The sequence below is a fragment of the Cydia strobilella genome, chromosome 13 (genome assembly GCF_947568885.1).
Source record: "Cydia strobilella chromosome 13, ilCydStro3.1, whole genome shotgun sequence".
Lineage (NCBI taxonomy): Eukaryota > Metazoa > Arthropoda > Insecta > Lepidoptera > Tortricidae > Cydia > Cydia strobilella.
The window spans coordinates 10,672,288-10,689,943 of NC_086053.1; the positions used below are offsets into that span (position 1 = coordinate 10,672,288).

Genomic DNA, 17,656 nt, shown 5'->3' on the forward strand with positions numbered 1-17,656 from the left:
TCACGTTTGTTGTATGGGAGCCCCATTTAAATATTTATATTATTCTGTTTTTAGTATTTGTTGTTATAGCGGCAACAGAAATACATCATCTGTGAAAATTTAAACTGTCTAGCTATCACGGTTCATGAGTCATGAGATACAGCCTGGTGACAGACGGACAGACGGACAGCGGAGTCTTAGTAATAGGGTCCCGTTTTCACCCTTTGGGTACGGAACCCTAAAAATGAATAAGAAACCATTACCAGAGAGAACATAAAGGAATCCCTGAAGAGAACCCAAAAATTCTATTATTTTATCTTATAACTACTATTAGCTTATTTTATTTCTTTGTGTTTTACATGTATGTCAAATGTATTATTATTGGTGCAATAAAGAATATTTACTTACTTACTTACTATTGGCAATCGAACACGATTCAAGCATACCTACCAATTTTTTGAATCCAATCAGCTTTCTGATTCAGATTTTTTGGATATCTAAAGAAAAAGTGATACGTGTGGGATGGAAAGTGCGTGTGGAATGCTGTTGCTGTTACGAACTAACATTCCAAAGTCGAGACTTTATTTGAAAATTTATTGGGGAAATATGTAAGTTATAAGTGTTAAATATGTACCTATTTATACAATCACTGGCCTAGCAATCAGATTTACAGAACAGCATCAACGAAGGCAGCAGGACGCCTTTTCAAAGTTTTGAAACCGCATTTACTTAAAGACAATTTTTCCATAAATAACTCTTATTCAAAAACCTTTTAAATAAGAGTTAAGGTTAACATGCGTCGTTCTAAGGAATGGGGGTTAAACGCTAATTTTCTAGCTGGACCCTAAAGATCTGTTCAAACCTACTGTATTTTTTTTAAACTGTAATACGAAAGCCCTAATAAAATGTACACAAATCGTTAACTGTTCTACTGTCCACAGAAAAGACGCCCGTTTTCCTAAACGTGTTACACCCAGGAAAACAAAAAAAACTAATATTATTGCTTACTCGTGCAGAGCCCACGAGTCTCACGACAATGACGACATAGACAATGTCTACAGGCATTTAAAATAGTTCTATATTTCGAGCTACCAAAATCATTGTTCTAGTGACTCATTCTAAATGTCACGTTCAAGATTACGTGGTCTGAATCTCGTCAAAGATGCGCAAATACCGCGAGTAGTGGCGGGATTCGAAAACAAAATATCTACACCGATGTAATACCAATACGCCAGGTGCCGATTTTTTTAATGATGGCATATGCGACATGGCAACAACGGAACAACTGTCCCCAACAACGGAAACAATAACAATCGTCTTTTTTCCAGTTATAGTTTTTGCTACCTAATTAACGATAACATATTACTTATAAAATCGACATGTATAAGTAAAAAATGTTTTTCTGCGGCATAGAATCAACAGCATGCCTGGAATCCTCAACTCAACGTTGTGATGGGACTTATTGCTCGTAGAATTACTTATAAATTTATGAAACGAAATTCTACAAGTAAGATAAGATTCATTTATTGGTAAAACTGTGTACAGTGAGATCGCATGTCAGTTTGCCCATTTCGGGCGTACAATATACCGACATTTTACCGAAAAATATTGGCAGGCCTTCTACAATATGGACCGACAAACTTGCCATAGTTAGTAAATAAATTCGCGTACAGACACTGGACGAGGGCGGCAGGGAAATAGCTACTGTGGCGAACCTCTCCCAAAGTATATGTCTAGCAGTAGACATATTTTGGTTTTATTTATTTATATGAGCCTGGAGTGTCCCACTGCTGGCGGGCAAAGGCCTTCCTCCCCCCTTCCCAGGTATCCCGGTCTTGACCCGTCTCCCACCAGTTCCTGTCAAAGGCGTCAAGGTCATCTCGCCAACGCCGTCAAGGTTTGCCGCGACCCCGGGTTTGATGTTTGATGTTGTCGCTTGTTGATATTTTGTTTTATATATTTATAATTATGTGCGTCGCACTCGCTTAAATTATAAGTACTTGAGAACAAGCGACTGCATGCAAACAAAAAGTTTCAATATTATTTTAATACGTCCAACGTACAATTAAGAATAAGGCCCTTGGGTCTTGCAAATGCCATGGTTTGCATTTAGATTTAATACCTAAATGGTTTAGCATAAAACTCTGCCATCAACCGTATAATGGTCACGATGACTTTAGTGCTAATACAATAACAATAGGCAACAATTTAAATTAAAGGTACCTAAATAGGTACTTGGAATGAGGCACAATGTAAAGTTTGAGTACTAGTGTAGGAAACACAAAATTGGTATTGGAACTTTAACCAACTGGATTTGTTATACTAACTACTTAGCAGTGTGCGAGTCGCTTCAAGTGTACGTATGACATCAAGTACCTACATACAATTCAAGTCGATACTATTAACATCTGAATGCCGCTCCTATTCTAAAATCTACAAATTAGGTTTGAAAAGTTCACAGTATATAATGGTTACAACTGGAACCCAAAAAGTGGGTATGTATAAGGATCATCTTTCGCTTGTTTTTTTTGGGTTCCGTAGTCAACTAAACGAGGAACCCTTATAGTTTCGCCATGTCCGTCTGTCTGTCCGTCCGCGGCTTTGCTCCGTGATCGTTAGTGCTAAAAAGCTGCAATTTGGCATGGATACATAAATCATGCATGGCGACAGAACGGTAGAATAAAAACTACAAAAAAAACTCTCCCCCTCTCTCTCTCCAACAACCATTTTTTGATAGTGAATATTTTCGAACATAATCACTCCGAAAGAAAAAACATGTGTCCCTCCCTTCAAACTTTTGAACCATGGGGTCCATGAGTATATAAATATGAATAAAATCATAAAACAAAAGCTTAATAAATACTTTCAATTAAAACTATAGCGAACATGAGGGGTCCAGCCGTTTATGAGTTATTGCAAAAAGCCTTCTCGGCTTAGTAAAAAGATGTACAAAATGCTGCGAAGGTACTCCCTTATGCTTGTATACCTACTATACGCGATACTTATAAACTAATAGGCAATAGCCCCCGTTTAGCCTATTCTAATAGAATAGTAACATTAGTAACTAAGGAACCCTACAATGTGCATGGCGCGCATGCTCTTGACCGATTTTTTTTATTAGATAAATTTGCAAAACATGATATAAAATTGCACCACTGAAAAAAAATCTAATCAACTAAATCTTGTGGGATTTTTATTGCTGTGAGCTGTGAAAAAATATCATTGTTTTCTATATGCAGTTAAGAAATCGTAAACTAATACTAACATAAAAAATAAATTGATATTTTTTAGGGTTCCGTACCCAAAGGGTAAAAACGGGACCCTATTACTATTACTCCACTGTCCGTCTGTTTGCCTGTCACCAGGCTGTATCTCATGAACCGTGATAGCTAGATAGTTGAAATTTTCACAGATGATGTATTTCTGTTGCCGCTATAACAACAAATACTAAAATGTACGGAACCCTCGATGGGCGAATCCTACTCGCACTTTTTTTTAACAATTGTAGCTCAGTAGTTATATCAGCGTTGAACTGCACGTTTAACAACAACAATATTACGTTGTTGCTACTCAAGTTACTCAAGTATTTACTTAACAAAAACATATTAGTAGACCTATTGATTGGTAGCGTGGTTTGTTTGATATAAAAACTAATTATTTTCAAATGATTTGTCTTGTCGGTCCGCCTGGCGGAAGGCTGGCGTAGAGCATACTGCTTTTGTTTCCATAACAATACTAAATGTCTTATTTATTTAACACGGTCTTTTGTTACATCCTAAGTCTTTTGTCAAGTGTTTCTCAAAAATAACGCAGCGTAGGTATATAGGATAGGTTGGACTTCTACTATACTGCCTCATGCATGCTACCATAACCACTGTAACACTGTTAGTGATATTGGACAAACAATAAAATAGTGCAATTTGTTGCGCTAAAAATAATAAACAATTAAAAAACCAATATAATATTCTCTATGGCAGAAGTAACAATAACGATTCGGCGTTATAAACCTTCAAAATAATGATTATCTCAAGCGGTCCCCGGATAAAATTTCAAATTGCGACCGCAAAATCAGAACCGGCAACAAAAGACATACATACTTAGTAATAAATCATTTGCAAATAAGTTCAGGCGCCAGAAGATGGATATTCGTATTGCTTACAAAATATATGTTAATTTATTTCGTACCGTGCAAGGTTATTGACACAGTTGCGTCTAAAAGACAGGACTACTTTTGAATTACAAAACTTTAGGCGCCTTCTATGACATTATCCATTTTTTTTCAGTCTTTTTGTATTTTGTTTCGTAACGGAAATTCACAAATCATGTTCACATACACGCTTAATTAATCCCAATGCTATTAAGTAATAAATCACACCTCAGAATTAATAATTATGAGTGTTGATCCGGCTGACATTTTATTTTGGACTAGTTCATTATGTTGACTCACTTCTAGAACTTTAAAATTAGACGATTTCTCAAACAATCAATTAGTCTAATGTTACATCATTCTGACATACAAGTTCATGTCGGGGTAATTATTATTGCGTTACACGAGCGAGCGAGCGTATCGCGGGATATATCTTAGGTTGATATTACATTGTGCGACGCGGTATGAAAAGTTGAAAACGTTGACGTTGGCTGATTCGATAGCCTGGCTAATGCCGAATTTGTTCAGATAATTAGTAGACTCTTCGGCAGCAGGACGTGTTAATGTCAATGAAGACTGTACCTAATTAACTAATTCGACAGCGGATATGGATTTGTTCCGCCCGAGCCGTATTGTGAGTTCATTCTTATTTAAGTTTTGTTTGTCATTTGGTTTTGACTGCGTCGTCTGTTGTCATTCCGGCTTATAATGTGATTTTACTTTCGTGATGTTTTTAAACATTTTTAAGCTACTTTCAAAAAAGGAGTGTTCTATGTTGCATGTGTATTTATAATGATACATATATTTTTGTATGTTATAAAAATAAGGCATGAAGGAGCCTGTAGGTGTTCATGCCTGACCGGCGAGATCCGGCTGTAAATAAGGATTTTTCACACTGCTAACAGTTAAATGTAACTAGTGTAAGTTGTTGATTGATTTTGTACCTGTGTTTTGTACAAAACAATGGGGTTAACTAATAAACTAAAACTAGCTTCCGTCCACGACTTTCGTCTTCGTTCGACTGTGCCTTTACAATGATAAAAAAGTATCATAATTAATTATGTATGCAAATTGCAAATTCCATTCATATTTCATTCACACCCGTTCAGCTGTTTTTGCGAGATTACATAACAAACATTTTATATTAATAAAATATAATTCCTACGATACTTACTTAATGTTAACACAAAAGTAAATTAAAATTAAAATGTAATTTTTAGTCTATTAAAAGTTTAATATAAGTACTTACTTATACTCAAGGTTAAGATTTTTACGAGATTACTATAGCGATTTTGTAATTAAACTTTAAAACAATCACGCTTAATAAAATTAAATACATTATACAGAAATTAATGGTTTTACCCAAATAAATACGTATTTACGTACGATAGGTAATCCGATAAGAGTCTTACCTTAAAAATTAATGTTAAGTACCTAAGTATAGGTTACCTACTATAATAAATTATAAACAAGTAGGTGACCCACCTAACCTCACCTATATATTTTTTTTGCACTTAATTATTTCTTTCATAAGAACCTTCTTCTGACAATAACTACCTACTACAACAATTAGTACAATAATTACTATATTAATCTATATTTTATACGTAAAATAAAAATAACTACGTAATTTAATACGATTATTTGATGCGTCCTCCTAAACTAAACATGCCTTTACCAACAAAATGATGATGACCTCTCTGTTAACTTTCAGATCTTATGGACGGCTCTCTCCGTGGCTCTGGGCTACGAGCTTCAAGGACAGATCATCAGAGGCATGCCATGCGTTAAGCGGAACTACCAGCTGTATTGCCCTACGGCTGGCAACACCTATCCCTTGTAAGTTAGCTGTAACATTCCATGAATAGCTCTTTTAAAAGCTCCGGGGTACGAGCTTCAAGGACAGATCATCAGAGGCATGCCATGCGTTAAGCGGAACTACCACCTGTATTGCCCTACGGCTGGCAACACCTATCCCTTGTAAGTTACTTTTATAAGTCAAGGACAACTCTCCACAACTCTGGAGTAGGTATGAGCTCCAAGAGCAAATCGAGGAAGGCGTGTCGTGCGTGAAGCGGACTTCCAGCTTGTATTGCCCACAGACCATTCGCTAAGTGGTATTGCCCTACGATGAGCAACCCGTATATAAGCTCCCATTATCTGCTTGGTCCGGTTTCTTTACGGCGGTTTTTAAGAACAGGTCGATACGATGGTTCAGTTGATCTTTTAACTGCACATATTGTCCATAGTGGACAAAATCAGAGAATACTAACTTCTATGGACTTAATGACCTTGACCAACGTCTAACTCCACTCATATTTTCGTTTTACTCTATCCACGATTAATCACCACCTTTTCATTGCAGAGAAAAAATCGAAGAGTTCATAGACGAGAACAAAGCGCTGATAAAACGGATGTACGGGTCGTTCGCTACCCCTGGCGGGAGCCGCGTGCGCCGAGCGCCAGGGGTGCCGGATATGCACGCGGGTGATTCCTACTTCCGTCATGTCAGGCAGGCGTCCAACACAAAACTGCCTGATCCGCAGTCGGTTAATAGTACTGGCCGGTAAGTTTTTAGACACTAGACTTAAAACAACGCGCGCCGCGCGCCTTTGGTACCCGGCTGAATAATACATACCTACTTCCGCTTTTGTTGAGGCAAGCAAGCGTACAACACGAACCTATTTCATCCTTAGTATAATACTGGCTGGAAAATTCAGACTGAACCAGCTAGCAGTAGCGATACGCGCGACATCCATTATACATGTATATATGTGTTGGGTTGAAAGTGGCGTGAAAAAGGTAACTAAAGAGACCAATCACTATCAGTTCAAAATACGCGGGTATTTCCGAAGGCTTCATCCATGGGACTTACACTTGACTTAAAAGCTATGAGTAAATTTAAAACGAGATTTTTTATTCCCTCATCCCTCACGCATTCCATAAGTACCTGTTCAAGAAATTTTACTTTTGCTTAATATTTTCAGAGTGGACTCCTGTCAGAGTAAAACTGAGATCATGACGCCTTATTGGGCGCTCAACTCGGCAAGAAAACTACGAGCTATCGTTAACACAATGCACTTCGAGCAAGCTATACACCAGGAGGTTTGCAGGTAAAAAACTTATGTATTCAACATCGTTCTTCTCTCACTCTCACTGAGCGTAGGCGTGAGCGAGATGGATGTGCGTACGTGCTTGGGAACGCGGATCTTTTTCCCTCAAAAATAAAATTGCGCATTTTTAGAAGCAATTTTCATATTTTTAGCTCTTGTGTATAAATTGCAACATTTTTTTAAATTGCGTTTTAGACCTACATTATATATCACTGGCAAATTAAGATTCATAATTAGTTTTTCTATTTCAGCAAAAAATCAACAGCGCGATGTTTGGGCGACTGCGGCTGCGAGCAGAAATACAAATGGCACCGACTTCTAGCTTACGACCCTAACGACGACTGTGCCGGCATCTTTATGGATTGGTTTCTCTTCCCTTCCTGTTGTGTGTGCCGGTGTAAACCTTAACTACCCAAAACGGTGTACTTTAGAAGTTAGTGTGACTGCAATTGCGAGAAGTACTAATAGCATCGGCTTCTGGCATACGACCCTAACGACGACTGTGCCGACATCTTTATAAATTGGTTCCTCTTCCCCTCCTGATGCGTGTGCCGGTGTAAACCTTAACTACCCAAAACGGTGCTGTTCTTGATAGACTGCAATTACGAGTAGAAGTACTAATAGCACCAGCTTCTGGCATAGGATCCTAACGACGGTATATTTATAAATTGGTTCCTCTTCCCATCTCGCTGTGGGTGCGTAATCCTTAACTGCCCGAAAATGTGTAAGGGAGAGGGGGGCATGACGGGGTACTTAACGTTTCAAGCCCAACAAAACTGAAAATGATATTATTTTTGTGGTTTTGTTATTTTTATTTTTATCTTTGGTAATCAGTCTTTCATAATCAACACTTACTAGGAATTCTAGTTAGATAATTAAATAAAAATAAAAAAGTGGCACAAGGTGCCTCCTCTCCATCTTGTCCCCTAGGTAGGGTAAGGTGGGGTGATAGGAATAATTCATAGATACAGTATCTTTAGGGACTAAACCAAACTTCAATTTTTGGCTATTGGAACCGTCGTCTAATAACTTCTCACGAACTGTTTTTACTTTTATTTCTTAAGTCGTCTGAAGGACAGAAAATGTTTTTGCAGCTAACATGTACCCCATCTTCCCGTCTATAACAGCATCCACCGCTTTTTTCATAGTCTCCTCTGACCACTCTCCCCTATTTAACTTTCTTTTATACTTTCTCACCATTCTACAAGAGAAGAAATAAATACATTAAAATCCGCAATTCTTCATCACTTTAAAACTACGGCGGGAAAGATGTACCCCATCTTCTGTGCCTAATGAAATTTGTTTTTTTTGTTTGTAAAAAAAACCATTCCGTATTTGAAACCAAAAAGTCCTTAGCTGTTGCTTGCTGCTGTCCGTGATTGCTGGTCCATAGGAATAAATTAACACTATAATTGTGCTGGTGATATTAAGGCAACAAACACAAACCAAGTAAAAGACAAAAATAACAAGGAATATGGCAAAAACTGTTTTTTTTTGCAAATAAATAGTTAACGACACCATTTGTCTAGCCGGTCACTGTGCGAACTGATTGCCATGATGGCGACGCATCCTCATGCAATAACGGGATTCTGGATACCCGCCACCCCGTCTTAGCCGTCAGGCCGCCACGCCGTCTTACCGCCACCCCGTCTTGTCCCGCTCTCCCCTACTTGATGTCAGTCAGAGCAGTTGGCGAAAATGGATTGCATTGAAAATGTTTGATTTTCGCTAAAGAAAATAAATATTGTCGACATTAACACAAGTAAAAAAAAACTGTGTGCGTTAAATTCTTTGCCTTAAGATCTTGAATTCTTAAGAGAGTTACATTTACTTTTACATGCACCGTTTTGGATGCAAGCTAATATATTTATAATTAATAAGTAAGAAACTACGAGCTAGCCGCTATAAACCTTTACTACAAGTCAAAGTTTAATATTTATAAATTGATTGTAAATAGATTATAAAATAATGTATATACTTATTTTAAATTTAATCGAAAATGTTGGCTTCCTTTTTATATAATCTGCCATGGACATAGATAGAAATTAACATTAGATTTAAAGAGAAACACTGCCATTGTACAGTACATTTTGTAATATTTATTAAGATAATTACATAAAGTTCAAGCCCGAACATTACACAAAATTGTATATCATTTTAAGTAATTTTTGCAATATTTCTAATGTCTATTGGGATGAGTTTCTTACTATTAACATGCAACAGGCTGTCTTCACGGAAACGCGCTTGCGAATATAATTATTCATATTATTGTTTCTACAAGAGCGTACTCCCATTTTAAATACCGGCAACGCATTAACAACCCATCTGGTGTTGCGGGTGTCCATGGGCGACGGTAATCGCTTACCATCAGGGGATTCTTCTGCTCGAATTTAAAAAAAGCAAGAATCCTCTTAAGCCCGATTTACATTGATTTAAGTAAGTTATTGGCGGTAGTCTACCGCAAAGTATGACATAGTGAAAACGGATTTCAATTCACACCTCAGGCTGTTTCTTCATAAGCCGTTGCGAGCTCTCGACGCTTCTGACTTTATGTATATTCGGTTTTATAATGGTGTCTAAGTATTATTACTTACCTACGCGATTTAAGCACAGTTTGATAATTTTGTGTTGCTGTTTCTGTTCTGGGTTTATTTAGCACCCGGACTCTCATTTAAGTATATTTGGCCCAGAAGAAACTTGATGATTATAATGTAAATTCCATAATTTTAGTGATTGACAATCAAGTAGAATTAAATATTAAGTATTCTAAGATGTAATATTATAAGCATAAGTACCTACCAATGCAACGTCCATAGGAGAATACTTAGTTTTTGGTTAATAAAGTGCAATGAATATTATATGACTTTTATTTCGGAAATAACAGTAAATCCTTAGTTCATGCGGTCGATAGAACATGGTTTATTCCAGGGGGCGTCCATCAATTACGTGAGGTGAGGGGTCTGACGATTTTTTGACCAACCCCTCCCCCCTGGTGAGATGTCGTGAAATTTGTCTCGACCGTCTTAATTAGGCTGCGGACTGGACGCCAGTTGGCAGCGGAGCGGCGAGCGGCCATTGAATAAGGCACCGTAACTTCTAGTAGGCGAGAGCTGACCGCAAAATTTCGTACCTACTTGATACCGCGATGAAATGCACAATGATTTCCCATAAAAGTGATGCTATCGCCCGAACTTGATAGTCTGTCACGGCGAAACTTGCCGAAAGTAAAAAACAGATAGTCATTTCCGATGTGAAAAGGGGGCGTTACTTTACCCATCTGATACTGAAATAATATTTATGGCATCAGTTAGAAATTTACTGTTATATACAGAAAAGCGAAATCTGTCAATATTTTTTTTGCCGGAAGTGATTAGCAGATGCTCTCAATGGTGACCATGGGGACCCCTAAATATACCCATCTGATACCAGCATGAAACCAATTCCATTCGGTAGGTATGAACCCTCATTTCAGGAATATATAAGTCTGCCAAGGCTTTTTCTGCCTAAACACCTTGACAGACGAGATTATGTAAGCAACCGATAGTAAGAGCTCCAAACCATGAATGTCTGTAATTCGTTATATTTTTCTACAATATGAATGGAGCTGCTTTTTTACATCCCCCACCACCTAGAGGCTATGAAAAGATTTCCCCTTTACTGCGGTAAGGGTTGATGGGAACTAGATGGGGGTTAGGGCGGGGGGGTCCCTTTGTTTGACATAATTATTGAAAGTAGTAGTAGTAGTAGTAGTAGTAGTAAATCACTTTATTGTACAAAACAAAAATTGTTAACATGAAATTCATATAAATTTAGGTACAAAGGCGAGCTTATCCCTATAAGGGATTTCTTCCAGCTAACCTTAGAGTAAATGAGTGGAAAATTCGAATTAGATAGATAGACAAACTTACAGAACGTACAATAATATTTAAAAAGGAAAACTACAATATTAACGTCTACGAATAACTAAAATACATCAATAGCATTATGCAATAAAATATAAATATGTACTAGCATACATAAATATATAGTACTAAATAAATATTAAATAAATAAATAAATATATATATATATATACATATATATATATATATATATATATATATATATATATATATATATATATATATATATATATATATATATATATATATAATATATAAATAAAATATATATATTAGCACTCAACCAAATCACAGTTCGTGGGAAAGCCAAAGCTTTTTCAGATTAACTTTGAGTGATGCTACAGACCGGGACCGTTTGAGCGACAGGGGCAACTCGTTCCACAACTTCACCGCGCGCACTGTGAATGAATTTGCGTACGTTCGAGACTTATTCGAAGGGATAGCAAGCGTAAGATTAGCACTAGAACGTAAGCGGTGATCACTTCCTTCAGCCAGATAGTTAAATCTCTCGGTTAGGTAAGATGGGGAACAGGGGTTGAAGAGTATGTTGAAAAGCAACGACAGAACATGCACATCCCTGCGCTGGCGGATCGGTAACCACCCGAGCTGCTTACGAAAATTAGAAATGTGGTCGTATTAGAAATGTGGTGGTAAAGTCATAATGTAATGATTGTAATATTAGCATTAGTCATAATTCTGAAACCGTTATTAACTTTTCAGGATTTTCCTCAGGTTATCCTATAGATAGGTTAGGTTTGGGTTTGTTTTATGGCAATCCTGAAAAGTTACGCGTTTCTGAGCAAAACTAAATTATGACTAACGAAAATGTGGACAAACAATATACAAAACTATATGGGAAACAATAGATAGATAGATAGATCTTTATTTGCATACCAGTATGTTATATAGGTACATTATGAACCTTGGAAGGGTATGGCAAAACATGTTATTTACTATAATATATACTACTTATTAGTATTACGAATTTATTAAGGCTAAAGACCCGGGTTAGGGCCTTAGGAGAAGAACATATGTGAGTGTTCTTTTGTCGTGAGAGATTTATATAAGCTATACTTGTGTCTGTTTGGTTTGATAAAATTCTATTAGCTATAAAATGCAAGTTAACGCTTATTTCAACGAGGTGCAAAATTGCATACCCATGAATTCCATTCATAAAGTGGGTATGCATTCTTACAGCAGTGAACCAACTCATCGATTGAAAATAAAAAAGTCTCTAACCGGTCTCTAGCCAATCTAGTTTTGCGGATAGGGAGACTAAGCATTCGAAAGCATTATGAGATATAGTACATATAAAAGTTTCTAATGGTACAAACATACAGGAAGTGCTCTTTCGCTAGCAGATCTGCAAAATCGACTCCACACTCGCGTTCTCGGCTTCGCGCCGCAATTTGCGCACGAGGCGAGTGGGCTCCACTCTTTGGGTTAGCCTTAGTGTTTTTGTAATGAGGGCTAACGCGTATGAATTTGCCGCTAGGGGCGCTAGTGTGGATGGTGGTTTTCGCAAAGTTCGAAATGTCAAATGTCACTTGTCACTATGGATGGTATAGAAAGGATGCCAATCTCTTATGGCAGAATTGTTGCAAAAGTGACCGCTTTCAGCTTTAAATAATAGTTCCTAATCTCTCCGGTGGCGCTAGTTAGGCTCTGGGACATGAGTATAACATGAACAATATAAGGCAACAAATAACCCGACCAAATTACGTAGGTTGTTTTTGGTAGTATTTCGGTGTATGGTGGCGCCGCCTAATTACTGTTTTTTGAAGGACACTTTTCATACATAGAGATTTGGCTCCTTTACATAGTCTCCATTCTTGTCACTTCAATGACTGACAGCTGTTCTTTAGTCTTTTGTATGGATGGTAAAGAAAGGATCGCAATCTCTTATGGCAGAATTGTTGTAAAAGTGACCGCGTTAAGCTTTAAATAATAGTTCCTAATCTCTCCGGTGGCGCTAGTTAGGCTCTGGGACATGAGTATAACATGAACCATATAAGGCAACAAATAACCCGACCAAATTACGTAGGTTGTTTTTGGTAGTATTTCGGTGTATGGTGGCGCCGCCTAATTACTGTTTTTTGATGGACACTTTTTATACATAGAGATTTGGCTCCTTTATACAGTCTCCATGGTCTTTTGGACCACCATCAACAGAGGCGCCAACTGGTGAGCAAAAAAAACGATAGCCCTCATTAACACCTGGCAAACCTCAGAATAATGATTATTCTGAGTGGCAAACTGACAGTGACAACAGAAAATGTCAAAGCCAGTCAAAATGTCAAAGCTAACACCAAAGTAGTCTAGGATATAAAAAAAATTGCTTTACTTTGCTTAGGATCAGAGGTAAAACTTGTATATTTTGTCGTAATTCAATTGTAAACATGTTGCGGAATTCTGTAAGACTTTTTCGAATAGGAAATAATTGCGGGCGAATATGCGCCGCAGCATTAAACAGGTAATAAGATGTAATATCAACTACGCCGCTAGTTGCGTTCTGTCACGATCTATTTTGCTAATATTTAATATGGTTTCCAGATGTGATACTAAACAATTTAGCGGGATTTCATCACCATCTTTGGACAGAACGAATGGCAAAAGTAAAGTTTTTGGAACATGCCAATGCCGGAGCATGTTCATCCAAACTCAGGACACGCCAAACCCAAACAGCGTGAAATTTTTACCCGGTGTTAAAGTATTGGAGCCGGGGCATACTATGGACTTCCCTAATATGGCGGCGGCTTACTGCAGTCCACTAGGTAAATATCTTACCTATAATTTTGTCTAAATCTGTGTAATCAAAAACTTTTATATGCTTTTTATAAATTTGGTATGCTACTCCCAATTCTCTTACCATTCGTGCATTTTTCAACAACCAGATTGACACACATGCACACTTCAAGCATCAACTAAACTTTGTTGGAATACATCAATATAAAGAAATGTTTTTTGTCAAAAAAATCATTTTTGATACTTATTGCATTTACTTTTCTTTTAATAGGCAACTAGATAGACAGTTCTAACAAACACAATCAGATTGCATTGTTCATCAGAGTTCCTCCGCCTCTGGTCTAAGAGCTAGCTCCAGAAATAGGTTTACAATTTATAGAGCAACGAAATCCCTCTAGTTAGTGTGCCATCTATCTATCTAGCCTTTTTATTCTGAGCTGGAGTATGTCCCGTAGCTCAGTGTGCCGCTTGGCAAAGGCCTCCTCTAGGTCTTTCCATTGAGGTCTGTCGTGTGCCATACTATCATTATTAATTAACTCGGGCGCCTGGGAGCTGTTCAGCAGTGAGTGTGAGAGTGGACGGGCAACAAAAGGGTTTTAAAATCAATTATTGAAGGTATGCAATTTATAGAGCTCTAAGTGTGATATAATAGCTTATTATGTTTTTAATTCCAATATAACATTGCCAGGCATTTTAATGGGGGGAAAAGTAGTGCCAGGTGACCTATAAAATGCAAACCTATTTCCGTAGCTAGCTCACCGTCTACTCCTGCGTCCATCATCAGATCAGCGCAATGGTACCATAATATTGCATTGGCACCCATCTTACATATATTGTGTATGTAAAGTTTCAGCTCATTGAATAATGAGAAGTGGGTCTAATTTAGCTTGCAAGATTTGACCCAAAAATACATTGCAAGTTAAATAACATGTAATATTTATTTATACATTTATGAAGGTATTGAAAGCTGTGTGGGAGGTTCCTAATCCGTTAATGCCCGTGCCCAGCAGCAGAAATTAAGTTATTAATTATGAACCCGGGTATGTCCTTAAACTACGTCCAAAAGAGAGGTATGGGCACTGTGAATGACATCTCGCTTTGTGTGGTAGGGCACAGGACAGCGGATGTCATTCCAGATCTAGAGCAGAGCCCAACTGGGTAGGTACCTCCACCTTACAGAAAACCGCAGCCAAATAACACTAGACCCTAGTAATAGTGTTGTGTTCCTGCCGGTGAGTAAGGTTGCCAGAGCTCGAGGGAGAGGAGTGTTAGGGTCGGCAACGCGCATGTAACTCCTCTGGAGTTGCAGGCGTACATAGGCTACGGAGACTGCTTAACATCATGCGGGCCGTATGCTTGTTTGCCACCGACGTAGTATAAAAAAAAATAAAAACTTCTCCTTCAGCAAGTATCTACCCACTGTTGGGCATACACCTCTCCAATATTCCTCCATGCAGCCTGGATGATGAAAATGTATTTATATTTCAGCAAAAATGCTTTTCCGCATTGAGGGTGTAAAAGCAGTCTTTTTTGGACCTGACTTTGTAACAGTGACAAAGCAGGATGATGATGTTGAGTGGAAACTGCTAAGGCCTGAGATCTTTGCAACAATTATGGACTTCTTTGCCAGTGGCTTGCCTGTTGTTACTGATGCTAAACCTTCTGGAGATACTCGTGAGTGGTGTATTTTAACAACTTTGTACCTTAAAACTTTATCACTAACAACATAATATGTCTCATTCAGGTTGACTTTTCAACTAAGGAACACACTTATTAACAACTTTTCCCAAATTAAATGTGTGATGTTTTGTATGAAATGAATTCAATTTTAAGCTCAAATATCTTAAGTATTAACACATAGTGAAATTATCCAGGCTAGGCGTCTTCATTTTGTAAATTGACGGGGTGCTTGGCACTGAATGTGTTAAAAAGCTACAATTACCTATGTCTTATCTATCTTGCGGTTGAGGCATAAGCTATATGCTAATCAATATCACAAAAAAGTGTAACAAATTAACAACACAACTGTTCAATATAAGCTTCGCTCTTATATGTTTATATTTCTACCTTTATTTACAGAAATCAATGAAGATGATGATGAAATTGTACAAATGATAAAGGAACTTCTTGATACACGAATCAGACCAACAGTACAGGAGGATGGTGGGGACGTCTTATTTGTGGACTTTAAAGATGGGGTGTTAAGGCTCAAAATGCAAGGTTCATGTTCATCATGCCCAAGCTCTATTGTCACTCTAAAAAATGGGGTAAGTAAAGTAGTGTTATGAAGTTGTATAATATGCTACTAGCCATTTTAGATCACTGATATAAAGAAAAATAATTAGCCAGTAATCAGAAAATTACATGGCTCCAGTGTTGGATCTTTACCAGTTTGCAGGTCTTTGAGGTTGTTGCTAATAAAGTAAAAAAATGCTTTGTTTTGTTGCGCGAGTACTCCCCCCTCCCTCCCTGCCTTAGGGCTGCCACTGTTCACTCATGGCAACTAACCCAATCTATGGCAATAAACCCAATTTTTATCTTAACATCTGGGGTTATTCAAAATCAATTAGTTATTTCAAGATAACAGTGATCCTGTTGTGTTAGTATTACATATTATAAGGCTTAAAAACTATGTTAATACTTAAAAGTTATATTAAACTTAATTAATTTAATTAAACTTATCATTATGTGACAACAAACGATTTCATTGAACTTTCGGTTTGACATTAACAGTTGTGGTAATAGTAGCCCTAAATACCTAATTAATTACCATTCATTGATTTCAGGTGCAAAACATGATGCAATTTTATATCCCAGAAGTTCTTTCAGTAGAGCAGATAGATGACGAGGGCGAGAAATTAAGTGAAAAATTATTTAGACAGTTCGAGGAAGCAAAAGCTAAAGAGAAAAAAGAATAATTATTATGTAGATTATTTCATTATAGCTATAATAAACAGAATCAGATTTGCACCTACAGCCTTTGATTAATATTTATTTTCACAAAACCTAACCCCCTTAACCTGTTTGACAGTAAATTAATAAATAAATAAAGGATCGGGAAGACTGGAAAAAGTGGGGGGAGGCCTTTGCCCAGCAGTGGGACATTATAGGCTCCTAATAATAATAATGAAAATAAATAAATATTACAATACGACATTCTTACACAGATTGACTAAGTCCCACGGTAAGCCCAAGGAGGCTTGTGTTATGAGTACTCAGACGATATATATAATATATAAATACTTAAATACATAGAAAACCATGTCAGGGAGTATTGGGATCCTCGGTGTCGACATCTCCAGTGACGTCCAATTCCGTAGCCACCTGGAAGGTAAGGCTGATCTGGCATCCAAAAAACTCGGTGTGCTCAATAAAGCACGGCGATACTTTACTCCGGGGCAAAGACTCCTGCTATATAAATCGCAAGTCAAGACCCCATATGGAGTACTGCTGTCACCTTTGGGCAGGAGCACCTGGATGCCAGCTTGGACCCTTCTACTCAGTCCAAAGGCGCGCTGTACGAATCGTCGACGATCCCAAACTCACAAGCGGTATTGAACCTTTAAGTCTAAGAAGAGACTTCGCCTCCTTATGCATGTTCTACCGCCTGTACAATGGGCTGTGCTCTGAAGAATTGTTTGACATGATGCCAACGGCCGCTTTCTATCACCGCACCGCTCGCCATCGGCAGGGTGTTCATCCTCACACCCTAGCACCTAAATGGTCGCGTACTGTGCGGTTTAAGAGGAATTTCCTCCCACGTACGCTTC

At 37.7% G+C, this 17,656-nt stretch overlaps 2 protein-coding genes across 3 annotated transcripts in view; both read left to right on the forward strand.

Annotated features, from left to right (window-relative positions):
- The window catches only part of LOC134746664 (protein spaetzle 3), a 40,106-nt gene extending 30,012 nt beyond the window's left edge, over positions 1–10,094 (forward strand). The window contains exons 4-7 of the mRNA XM_063681170.1: positions 5,841–5,965; positions 6,492–6,692; positions 7,114–7,239; positions 7,491–10,094. Coding sequence (XP_063537240.1) covers positions 5,841–5,965; positions 6,492–6,692; positions 7,114–7,239; positions 7,491–7,647 — 609 coding nt within the window. The 3' untranslated portion in view covers positions 7,648–10,094. The remainder of the gene's footprint in view (positions 1–5,840; positions 5,966–6,491; positions 6,693–7,113; positions 7,240–7,490) is intronic.
- A 3,343-nt stretch (positions 10,095–13,437) lies between these two features.
- Positions 13,438–16,862, forward strand: LOC134746687 (NFU1 iron-sulfur cluster scaffold homolog, mitochondrial-like). 2 transcript variants are annotated; one of them, XM_063681210.1, is made up of 5 exons: positions 13,438–13,614; positions 13,695–13,915; positions 15,375–15,560; positions 15,966–16,153; positions 16,673–16,862. In XM_063681210.1, the coding sequence occupies exons 1-5, from the start codon at positions 13,541–13,543 to the stop codon at positions 16,802–16,804; spliced, it is 801 nt and encodes a 266-aa protein (XP_063537280.1). In that variant the 5' UTR covers positions 13,438–13,540; the 3' UTR covers positions 16,805–16,862. The 2 variants fall into 2 exon arrangements, with proteins under 2 accessions (XP_063537280.1, XP_063537281.1); XM_063681211.1 differs by having other exon boundaries at positions 13,486–13,534.
- Positions 16,863–17,656: the final 794 nt, after the last annotated feature.

Coding starts and splice junctions, on each gene's coding strand:
- LOC134746687 (XM_063681210.1), top strand. CDS start 13,541: ATGTTGCGGAATTCTGTAAGACTTTTTCGAATAGGAAATAATTGCGGG. Junction 13,615..13,694: donor TGCGCCGCAGCATTAAACAG/GTAATAAGATGT, acceptor TATGGTTTCCAG/ATGTGATACTAAACAATTTA. Junction 16,154..16,672: donor TTGTCACTCTAAAAAATGGG/GTAAGTAAAGTA, acceptor CATTGATTTCAG/GTGCAAAACATGATGCAATT.